Source organism: Schistocerca gregaria, chromosome 5 (genome assembly GCF_023897955.1).
Source record: "Schistocerca gregaria isolate iqSchGreg1 chromosome 5, iqSchGreg1.2, whole genome shotgun sequence".
Lineage (NCBI taxonomy): Eukaryota > Metazoa > Arthropoda > Insecta > Orthoptera > Acrididae > Schistocerca > Schistocerca gregaria.
This window is the reverse complement of record NC_064924.1, coordinates 347,981,954-347,994,269: the sequence shown is the minus strand read 5'-3', so window position 1 is coordinate 347,994,269 and position 12,316 is coordinate 347,981,954. Positions and strand designations below refer to the sequence as shown.

The window sequence follows — 12,316 nt, the reverse complement described above, 5'->3', positions numbered from 1 at the left end:
AACCCTGTCTCACTCCCTTCCCAACCACTGCTTCCCTTTCATGTCCCTCGTCTCTTATAACTGCCGTCTGGTTTCTGTACAAATTGTAAATAGCCTTACGCTCCCTGTATTTTACCCCTGCCACCTTTAGAATTTGAAAGAGAGTATTCCAGTCAACATGGTCAAAAGCTTTCTCTAAGTCTACAAATGCTAGAAACATAGGTTTGCCTTTTCTTAATCTTTCTTCTAAGATAAGCCGTAATATTGCCTCACGTGTTCCAACATTTCTGCGGAATCCAAACTGATCTTCCGCAAGGTCCGCTTCTACCAGTTTTTCCATTCGTCTGTAAAGAATTTGTGTTAGTATTTTGCAGCTGTGACTTATTAAACTGATAGTTTGGTAATTTTCACATCTGTCAACACCTGCTTTCTTTGGGATTGGAATTATTATATTCTTCTTGAAGTCTACTCCCGGGGCCTTGTTTCGACTCAGGTCTTTTGGTGCTCTGTCAAACTCCTCCCGCAGTATTTTATCTCCCATTTCATATTCATCTGCATCCTCTTCCATTTCCAGTACATCGCCCTTGTATAAATCTTCTATATACTCCTTCCACCTTTCCGCCTTCCCTTCTTTGCATCGGAGCTCTTGATATTCATACAAGTGGCTCTCTTTTCCCCAGAGGTCTCTCTGATTTTCCTGTAGGCAGTACCTATCTTACCCCTAGTGAGATAAGCCTCTACATCCTTATATTTGTCTTCTAGCCATCCCTGCTTAGCCATTTTGCACTTCCTGTCGATCTCATTTTTGAGACGTTTGTATTCCTTTTTGCCTGCTTCATTTACTGCATTTTTATATTTTCTCCTTTCATCAATTAAATTCAATATTTCTTCTGTTACCCACGGATTTCTATTAGCCCTCGTCTTTTTACCTACTTTATCTTCTGCTGCCTTCACTACTTTATCCCTCAGAGCTACCCATTCTTCTTCTACTGTATTTCTTCCCTCCATTCCTGTCAATTGTTCCCTTATGCTCTCCCTGAAACTCTCTACAACCTCTGGTTCTTTCAGTTTATCCAGGTCACATCTCCTTAAATTAGCACCTATTTGTAGTTTCTTCAGTTTTAATCTACAGTTCACAACCAACAGATTGTGGTCAGAGTCCACATCTGCCCCTGGAAATGTCTTACAATTTAAAACCTGATTCCTAAATCTCTGTCTTACCATTATATAATCTATCTGATACCTTTTAGTATCTCCAGGATTCTTCCATGTATACAACCTTCTTTTATGATTCTTGAACCAAGTATTAGCTATGATAAGCATTAAATATAGCATGAAAATTATTCCAGATTTCACTCCTCCTCTAACGGAACATATCTGCAATTGTATACTTTGCATCAATTAATTTCATTAAAAGGCCATCAGAGTCTGACAATTGGCCACTTTGTTTGTCAGTGCTACTTTACAGCAGCAAGATTATGTATACTCATCTTCTGTACTAACAACAATTCACGACTAACCTGCATGCGTCAGCAAGAGAGAACAAGTCGACAAGTATGAAGTGATCACAGAGCCACAGTTCTCAGACTCACCATACTCATGGAACTACGGTGGGAATGAAGTAAGTCTGTTGGCACTGATGTAACAGTGGTGCCTTGATTTATGAAATATGCAGCCCAAACATTAGACTTATACTTGTTCCATTTCTGAACTCTAGTCAATGGTACAAGAAATAGTTCTTAAGATGGTAACATATGGGATTATGGAATGTAGTCAAAGTGTGTAAAACAAACAGTTGCTGGTGGTAAGTAAACCAGCTGGAGGAGTACACACCTGTTGTTGGGAGACTAGGATGTTAAATAAACATTACAACAACTGAAAGAGATCGCTCAGTACACACTGAGGAACTGTTACAGAAATTTGAACTAGCAAAATTTTTAGCTCCATGGACCAGACGGTTGTTGGCAGGTCCAGACACAACAATTTCAGACCTTAACACTGCCTTCTTACTTGAAGCGAAGTTGTAACAATTTAGGGGGCTCTCTTCTGGGTTAAATATTTCAGTAGTGGTTTTCATAAGCATACTAGATAAAGCATTAGGGGATGATCTAGCACAAGACTTGATTATTTATGTGGATGATGCATTAATATTATCTAAGTGCTGGCAAGAGCACTGTGCCTCTGAAAAGGTCGCATGAACAGTGCATAACAATAAAATTATCCAAGAACATTTTTCGAAAATATGAACTTAAGTTTCCAGGTCACACAATTGGGGTAAAAGGGGTGACACCTGACCCCAAACGAATAAGAGCAATGGAGGACTGCAAAATGTAAATAATTTAACTTCATTCCTATATCTAATCAGATTTTATAGACAATATATAAAGTGACAATCTATTAATGATCCACATCTTCTATCCTCTCTCAAACAGTGAACCAAATGAATATGGAATATGATAAACTGGAAGTACACTACTGGCCATTAAAATTGCTACACCACGAAGACGACACGCTACAGACGCGAAATTTAATGGACAGGAAGAAGATGCTGTGATATGCAAATGATTAGCTTTTCAGAGCATTCACACAAGGTTGGGGCTGGTGGCAACACCTACAATGTGCTGACATGAGGAAAGTTTCAAGTGATTTCTCATACACAAACAGCAGTTGACCGGTGTTGCCTGATGAAACGTTGTCGTGATGCCTTGTGTAAGGAGGAGAAATGCGTGCCATCACATTTCCCACTTTGATAAAGGTCAGATTGTAGCCTATCGCGATTGCAGTTTATTGTAACGCGACATTGCTGCTCGCGTTGGTCGAGATCTAATGACTGTTAGCAGAATATAGAACCGAAGGGTTCAGGAGGGTAATATGGAATGTCATGCTGGATCCCAATGGCCTTGTATCACTACCAGTCGAAATCACAGGCATCTTATCCGCATGGCTGTAATGGATCGTGCAGCCACGTCTCGATCCCTGAGTCAACAGATGGGGACGTTTGCAGGACAACAACCATCTGCATGAACAGTTCGACGATGTTACCCTTGACGCTGCATCACAGACAGGAGAGCCTGCAATCGTGTACTCAACAACGAACCTGGGTGCACTGATGACAAAATATCATTTTTTCAGATGAATCCAGGTTCTGTTTACAGCATCATGATGGTCGCATCCACGTTTGGCGACATCGTGGTAAACGCACATTGGAAGTGTGTATTCATCATCGCCATACTGGGTTGATGGTATGGGGTGCCACTGGTTACAAGTCTCGGTCACCTCTTGTTCGCATTGACGGCACTTTGAAGAGTGGACGTTACATTTCAGATTTGTTACGACCCATGGCTCTACCCTTCATTCGATCCCTGCAAAACCGTACATTTCAGCAGGATAATGCATGACCGCATGTTACAGGTCCTGTACAGGCCTTTCTGGATACAGAAAATGTTCAACTGCTACCCTGACCAGCACATTCTCCAGACCTCTCACCAACTGAAAACGTCTGGTCAATAGTGGCCGAGCAACTGGCTCGTCACAATACGCGAGTCACTACTCTTGATGAACTGTGGTATTGTTTTAAAGCTGCATGTGCAGCTGTAGCTGTACATGCCATCCAAGCTCTGTTTGACTCAATTCCTAGGCGTATCAAGGCCGTTATTACGGCCAGAGGTGGTACTGATTTCTCACGATTCTATGCACCCAAATTGCATGAAAATTTAATCATATGTCAGTTCTAGTATAATATATTTGTCCAATGAATACCCGTTTATCATCTGCATTTCTTCTTGGTGTAGCAATGGCCAGTAGTGTATTTCAAAATATAAAACGAGCTCTAGTAAATGTTCAGATTCTAAAACATCCAAGCAAGACCAACCATTCAAACTCGCCACTGATGCATCCAAATACAGAATGCATGCGAATTCTTCCAAGGCAAGTGAAATCCAGAGAAAGTTGAGAACAATACAACAGCATTTCCTGGGAGAAATTTGGACAAGTATGAACCGAACTGTGCAGCAACAGTAAAAGAGTAACTAGCCATGGCATGAAGAATACAAAACTTCCAAACTTCAATATGGTTATTTAATTGGATAGATAAAAAAGAGAGAGAGAGAGAGAGAGAGAGAGAGAGAGTAGGGGGTGTTAAGTGAAGAGTATTGGTCCTTTGGGCACAGAATCTCATTTTCTTAGTACATAAGTGTTCAGTTTTGAGCCACACAGTGTGCGCGGAATTGTTCTTTTCTTTTCATGCATCATGACAGCAAGTGGCGATGGACATCTGTTTCCCTGGAATTGGAGGCATCTGTTGGTTGCAGCAGTTATTCCATGATATCACCGTCTCATCTAGGAGAATCGGTATGGACCATGGAATCACACTGGGTGTAATAATTGTCATGACATTACTGGCCAAGAGAAAGCAAAGGTTGACATACAGAGTGCAAACAATAAAGACTATGATGTATTGAGAGCTTGTAAAGCTAAATGCTTTCATCAGTTATAACTTGGAAAGTATGACTGCTAACAGAGGTGTAGCACACAGGTGATAAAGAAACAGTACTTGAATTTGTTTTTGCAGCAATTGGTATTTTAGATAATTTCTAGCTGGTACGGACATCGATCGCATCTTCAAAGTAGTAGTCTAGTGCCCCAAGATAAGGCAACAAGGTTATTTCACAAGCTGTTTTTAAGTCAAGCAGTTAATACATATTAAGTAACAGTGACCACAAAACCTTTACATAGTTCACCTCCTTACCACACCTCAATAAATACAGGCACATTACATTCCAACATGAACAATACTAAAGCAATCTTGAGGCCATTCTACCTGTCACAGAGAACTGCAACTCATAATCATTTATACATCCGTTTATGGTGTGTATCTGTACAAAGTTACATTGACATCCTACCATATCTTCTGGGTACTTCACTTTTATTGTCAAGCAGTGCAGATACAGTTCCGTTGCATGCAAATTAGATATTCATCATGGTTTTCAAAATATGAACTATAATGAGAATATTTCTCACCTTGTCTAGGATGTCATAGCATTGGTTTAGTTTAACTTTCCAGTATTTTGCAGTTGCTTTTCCTGAATTTATGTCAGCTTCTTGAGCACAAGACTGAATAAGGCACAAGATATTTTCAATAAATTCTCTGTACAAACTTTCAAGCTGTACAGTTTCATCATCAGTCAATGCAGCAACCTGTTTTAAAAAATGTAAAAAATAAATCTAAATAACCAAATAGAAAATTAACAGTTAACAATTTTAGAAAAGAATAAAATTATGCTGTGTAAAGAGAAAGTTGAAGTTCAACGCACTTTTAGTAATTTTGTCTCAGATCTTTTAAGAGCTAAAAATCGTAGAAAAAATAATGTCTAATAACTGGTATCATGGCTAATCACAAATATTTGCTACATGAAGTTGGCAAATTCTGTAGTGTACAATACAATGCATAGTGAAACAGTTTATATTGCTAATTTAGCAGGGCAGATTTTCTTTATTGTACAATTATTTGCTATCTACATTACACATAAAACAGCATTGTAAAATATACTTCTAAAATGGACAATTTTTACAAACACACAAAGTTTTCCAGGTCCAGTATTCATCTGTTATTTGTACAAACCTTCATTATCTCTTTATTCTATGTCTTGATGAAGCTTTGGCAGTAGATCTTTGTAATACTTGCACAGTAAATTAGAATTACTGTATGCAATACTGTATCTGCTACATTTATTGAGGGGAAGTGGGAGCCACAGTGTTGATAACTTGCCAGAATAAAAGGAAACAGGGCAACACAAGAACACTTATAAACTGATAGGAGAAGGCAAAGAGTATTGCAGATGAAGAAAGAAGTGCAGAACACAACCAATGCAAGAAGACAGACCAAGTAAATAGAATATTTTTAAAATACTGTTATGAGGGAAAGCAAAGAAGTTGATGCAAATACAACTGCACAATGAAAATTACGACAATGCTTCAAAACTTCATCACTGTGTCCCCACTGACAAAATCTCTGCTCTAGAAGACACCACCCATTTCCTCTGCTGACTCTCCCCAGCTCCAGACCCTATGCCACTTGATCATCCTGCTCATTACTGTCAATGCCACCTCCATCTATAACAATATCACCAAAGCCCACGGCCTCACCACTGCTGAACAGTACCATTCCATATAACCAAGTGCCTACAAACCAAGAACCTCCTTCCTGGTCTCCGCAGCCAACTATATTCTCATCCACAATTAACTCTCCTTTGAAGGTGTCATCGAGAAACAAATTTGCAGTACAGTCATGGGCAGGTCCATATGAATACGGGCACCTCCATATGGGTACAGCAACATCCCATGTCAGCCCACTGAAAGGCCATCTAGAGCTAACAGAGCCCCTGCCCCCGCATCCCGCTATCACAAACCCTTCAAACGGTTCAGATTTAATAATGACATGTTTATGATTTTGATTAAGGGCAAGGATACCCTAGCCACATTCCTTCAGAACCTAACACTTTCTCCTCTATATACTTTACCTGGTCCTCCTCAGCCCAACAAACCACCTTCCTAGATATCAATCTCCATCTCAGGGATGGCACCATTAGTAATTCCATCCATGTCAAACTTGCCAGTTACCAACAAAACCTACACTCTGTTATCTGACAAACACTCTATTCCAATAAGTTCCTTCAATAGAGCCTAGCAGCCCACAGTCATCACTTTTGCAGATACGAGCAGGCCCCATGCAAAAGTGGTGAGCATTTTACTGATGCCTTTCAAGTCTTAAGTTCAAACTCCCCACCTTGTCCAGGAACAGATCTCTCATGCCTTGTCTCCCCAGCCATGCACCATTCCCCACATTCCCAATGGCTTGCCAGAAAGGAGCACCCCCTTTGTGACTGTGAAGAATAAAGGGCACAACGATGGGAGGAAAGTAAAAGAAGATGTGTACAGTGATGGTCAGTCTTGCAGAGGGAGAGGTCCGTGTGGCTTAAACAGAAGGTGGGCTGGTAAAAGTAGATAGTCAGCAAAAGGGATTTATGAAGCAGGAGGAGATAGTGCAGACAGAAGGTAAGGGAAAAGCAAACAACATGGAAAAACCATAGCAAACAGAGGGTGAGCAGAGATAGGAGGGAGGTAGGCAGATGGTGAAGTGGGCAGTAGTTGGCAGATGATGTAAATGGTAGGTGAGACAGATGGGACAAGATACATGGTAGATGTGGAGACAGAAGAAGAGATAGGTAAGGAGATGGAGAATAAAAGACAGCAAACAACATATGAAGAATTTATAAGTCCAGCAATGTACATGGACTGCTGCATGGATGGGAATAGTGCAAAGTGATCAAGGCTTGCCTCCCTATCTCAGTGCAGTCACAGCATATATGATATTTTGTGCACATATTTGAATAGCACTGATTTGCAAAATTATTAACAACAAAAATTTGTGTACAGAAAACTGAAATCACCTTATACGTTAACAATGACACTTTCTTTACGATATAAAATTATAGGTAAAATTAATCCAGAATCCGGCGATGGATACAACACTACCACACAGTGCTGCTTCCAAGCTAAGGTTGACAGTGATTGTGATGTTCAAAACCACGAACTATCATAAAACATGTTATGATACAAAGCCATAGCTCCCAACTTTAGTAACATGGTTGATACAATAGAAGTCAAACTGTGTAACAACTGTATAAATTTGTTGAGAGTGGACTGGTTCATTACAAAACACAATGGAAGACTGTGTAACAATGTATTTAATACAAGCTTACTTCATTTTCAGCTTGCCCAAATTGACTGAATATTCAAACACAATCATACTCTGATAAACATTTCAGGACACCCATGAAGTGTAAATTTTCTCAGACAAACTAAGTGTTGGAAAAAAAGGAATTTAATCTTTTTATTTGGTAGTTCCACAGCCCTTTAAACATACTACTTTTCTACTCACAATGTCCACTTGAGAGTCTCCCAAATAAGCCTCATTCATTATCTCACTAATCATGTCCATCTTTACCCTTAGCTTTGCCATCTCTAAGAGCTGCATCTACAAACAAACCTGAGGGATGGCCCTAGCCTGTGAAAACCAAGGAAGAGGCTTCCTCTTATCCCAGACTCTGCTACCCCTGGCTTGGCACAGATTCACTAGTACACACACACACACACACACACACACACACACACACACACACACACACACACACACACACACACACAATAATGGAACGATATAATCACACTTCATACACAGCACTAATCACTAATCAAACACTACTGAATACTTCTGCACAAGATGTGATTCAGTGCCATGTGTACAGTTACTATAATAACAGAGACAGGTTTACATAAGAAAAGTTTCGCTCAACATTACGTGAACCCAAATGGTTGAAGGTTGAAATTCACCATTGCCATTGGAATATCTGAGTCATAAGTATAACAGCATTATGTATTGTGTTGCTGTAGTATAGGGGTTTATGCATTAACCTGTCACGTAGAAGGTCGTAGGTTGGAAACTCGTGTAGCACAGCTGACTCCCCCCCCCCCCCCCACCTCAAAATCTAATCAAAAAACCTTCTTTGTTATTTTTACTCAGTTAACTGATTTAATTTTTTTTTAATTTCTAGTACCTTGCTGTCTTATTTTCATTATCGTATTGGCTTATTAATTTTCTCTCACTTTTCTTCCTATCTCCTTTCTTCACTTGGAATCTGTCAGTATCATCAGTAATTTACAATAAGGGCCAACCAGAACTGTTCTTCTGTTGGTTAAGTGGCAATTCATGAAGCCAGTGTGAGGATAGTTTCAGGTAACAAATGAATGATGGTGAGAAATTAGTTTTTCTTTTTAAGCACTGAAATTGAAATTTTTGTGTATTGAGTTGGCTCGTGGAGGTTTATTTTAATCGCTATGAAAAAAGCACTCATGATTTTAGGTCTGCCAGAGATTGTTGACTACCATTTTCTCCGAGACATTGCACATCACAAGGTTGTGGTCAGGTAAGGACATGTGCTAAAATTCAGGGCTACAAAATGAGTTGACTGTAACAGTTCAGTCATTGGTCACTTAAAATCAGCTGTCAACAGAAGATCTTGCATTTCTGTCAAACATCATGGTGGCCCCACTTCCAGCATTGCTCTGCGTTATATATTAAGCATTTGTGAAGTGACCTGCCATGTTGGTGCATCACCTACAACCAAGCAGTAGCCAGCACCGATGTGGCAACACTGTTGCAGTAAGTAACAGATGTCAACTATTAAGTAATTTCAATCAGGCTATAGTCATGTTTCTTATCAGCTGACATATGTCCATAGCATAGCTCTCTATTATAGAGGTATTAACCCATAAATAGCAGATAGCCTGAATAGGCACAAAAGGACTGTCCGTCTTGCAGATGTCCTCTTTGCAGTTGCTGAGCTTAATTCAAAGAATGACTCAAGAGACTCTTATTACCCCCTATACCAAACCATTTCAATCCTTCCAACCCACACTAGTTTCCCTGAAATCTACCGACAGAAATTCCTTTCCAACACATACTTTTACCTAGTCTTGGTTTTACAATCAGCCTGTATTAGCCTATCCTCATCCCTCTCCCTCGCCAGTAAGGTAACTATTATAATTTAATTATGTAAACAATAAGAAGTTCAGTGTGGAACAACGATAATATGGAAAGGGTAGATTGCTACTCACTGCATAGAGAAGGCACTGAGTAATACACAGGCACAAAGAAAACGAACTGTAGAAATATTTAAGCTTCCAGACAGAGTCCTTCCTCAGAAGTAGAATTCTCACACATTCACGCAACCCGTACACACATGGATTCTGTCTCTGGGTGCCAAGGACTGGCTGTGGTTTTCTTTGTGGCTGCCTGCTACTCAATACCTCCTCTATGTGGTGAATAGCAAATTGATTATTTTGTCTCCATCATATATATAATAGTCTGTTTTTCTTCTCCTATTCTCTTTCTTTACCTTTTCCGTTTTCTTTCTACCATTTAATTGATATTTTCTTTCCACTCTTCATTTCCTGTTCCTTTGGTAATCCACATATACTTCTCTCTCTGCCCTTTCTACAATATCTTAATTGAACCTGGTGTAGTTCTTAATAATGTATTAGATCTGACTTCTCTTATACAGATTCCTTCATCTCTGTCTCCATTTCTCCTTGTAATGGATGGGTCATTTTTAGCCCGAGATCAGTAGCACAGCCTTCTCCTCTTTTATAACTTCCTACAAACAATTACTATCTCCTTTTTAAAGAAGGAAGCTACAAGTTTCTCTGTGACAAATATTATTTTAAGTAGGCCTGTCAGTTGTACAGCAAACACAAAAGTAACAACTGGCCTATTTCCATCTCCTTGTGCCTTTAAAAATTTTTAATTAATAAATCATGATTTGCAAGCTTTGCACTGTCTCTATCACTTTGTCTTTGGTAGAGAGAAGTACACAGGAGTAAATGGTATCTTGGAACTATATAAACACATTAACACAGAAACAAATATTATCCATATCCTTAATTAAGACACTCAGTGCAATGACTAACGGGAAATACCTGAATCAACATAAATTGAAGTTATTCAAACAGCATAGGTAGATTTCCCTCACAGTCAACCTAGCCTGACTTGTTAGTAGAAAGCATTGAGTTTTGCACACCATGTGCTTATGGATAGAAAAACAAATGTTACACACAAAGTTAACAACATGTGAAATGAAATTCGGCATGCAATGACGACAACAATGCCAGTATCCACTGCATTTTATAATGGGCCACGGTTAGTAGCAACTCAAAACAAGTGAACATCGCACCAAACTCATACACCATCTTGTGACCTGCTGATTCTGCTACTCCCAGCAACCATCTCTATAGCACAAATAGCAGATTTTACAAAATACTAAAATAGATAAAGAAATCAAGTACCTGGGCAACAAACGATGCTGATGACAGAAGCGATGACAAAAACGTTACAAGACTGTATCTGTAGTGACGCAGCTGTTTATCTGTGTGATGAGCAATATCAAACAGTGATGATGGTGGCAATGTTGCACCCATCTTCTTTTTCAGCCTAAAGAAGTTTTCTGCCAGAAAGATAATTGCAATAAAAATTAAAAATAAGCCACTATCAGTATTTTACAGTATGAGAAATTACACCTTATCTGGAAATAACTAAAACAGTTAGCAAAGAAATGACAGCTTACAACGCAAAATAATCAAGTGTTACCATTTCAATGGTTTCAATAGAATAATGTGCACTTTTCGCTGCTCCTGTCCCTCTCATGGTATTACTGGTTAATTATCTGAAAACAACATTTACATAAGAAACAGACGTATACAGAAGTGTAGTTTTAAAGCCAATTTTATTCCATATACTGCTGAATTTTTTCTCGTCCAGGTATGGTGATCTGTGAACCATATGACCAAATAGGCAAAACAAAAGTAAGAGAACATGTACAATACACTAAAAAAACAAAGACTACATAATCCAGCGTTGTAGAAGTCAATATAGTAACCTGAAGGATGCAACTCCACTTGCAAACATTTTTGTAAAAATCCTTCTGTTGATTGTCTCAATATCTAGTACCTTCAAGTGTGACAGTGACTGAATTTCAAATAAAATGGTATATCAAAACTTATGCCAATACTACAGACAAAAAATTGATGTCTTTGGCATAGGAACAGCTTTTCTAAATGTAAAGGGTCCTTACAGGCAGTATAATTTGGCAGGTCCTGGCAATTTTGACAATTAAATAATAGAGGACCCTGCTGAACAAGCAATCTGGTCTGATGTACAACCACTTCTCTGTAATTCGATACATGTATAATGTCTATCTCAAAGGAACATCAGCGAAGTGGGGAGAAGAGTAATGATCACAAGCCTTATGAATAATCATTGTAATTTGTAGTAATGTCAAAAATAACAAAGAATTAAGGATGGATGCATCTTTTCTAAGCACACGAATTATTATTTTGTTTTTACACTGGAACAGGTTTCACTAAAGCTGTGCCATCCTCTGTGGGTTTTTCTTTTCTTTTTTTCTTTAGTTTTACACTGTGTGTGTGTGTGTGTGTGTGTGTGTGTGTGTGTGTGTGTGTGTCCTGTGGCTGCCAATCAAATATCAGCCAAACATCTAAACTGGTACACCATGTCATCACTGCAGTATTTTGCTAGTCCTGAGCTGTATCTGGTTTGTATGTGTGTGCTAAGCATGTATTTGGTGTTATTATGTAGTTGGACTGATGTTTTCTCCTAGTCATTTATGAATATTGCATCTTGTTATGTTGTTGCAGCTTGGACACACATTTCATTGCACAAATTCATGTTTCTGATCAGAAATGTAATTTTGTGCAGTCAAAC

At 39.0% G+C, this 12,316-nt stretch overlaps 1 protein-coding gene across 1 annotated transcript in view; it reads right to left on the bottom strand.

Moving 5' to 3' along the window:
- The window catches only part of LOC126272407 (HEAT repeat-containing protein 1), a 198,591-nt gene that overhangs the window by 59,067 nt on the left and 127,208 nt on the right, over window positions 1–12,316 (bottom strand). The window contains exons 18-19 of the mRNA XM_049975235.1: window positions 10,882–11,039; window positions 4,999–5,175 (exon numbers count right to left, since the gene is read on the bottom strand). Of these exons, the coding sequence (XP_049831192.1) occupies window positions 4,999–5,175; window positions 10,882–11,039 (335 nt within the window). The remainder of the gene's footprint in view (window positions 1–4,998; window positions 5,176–10,881; window positions 11,040–12,316) is intronic.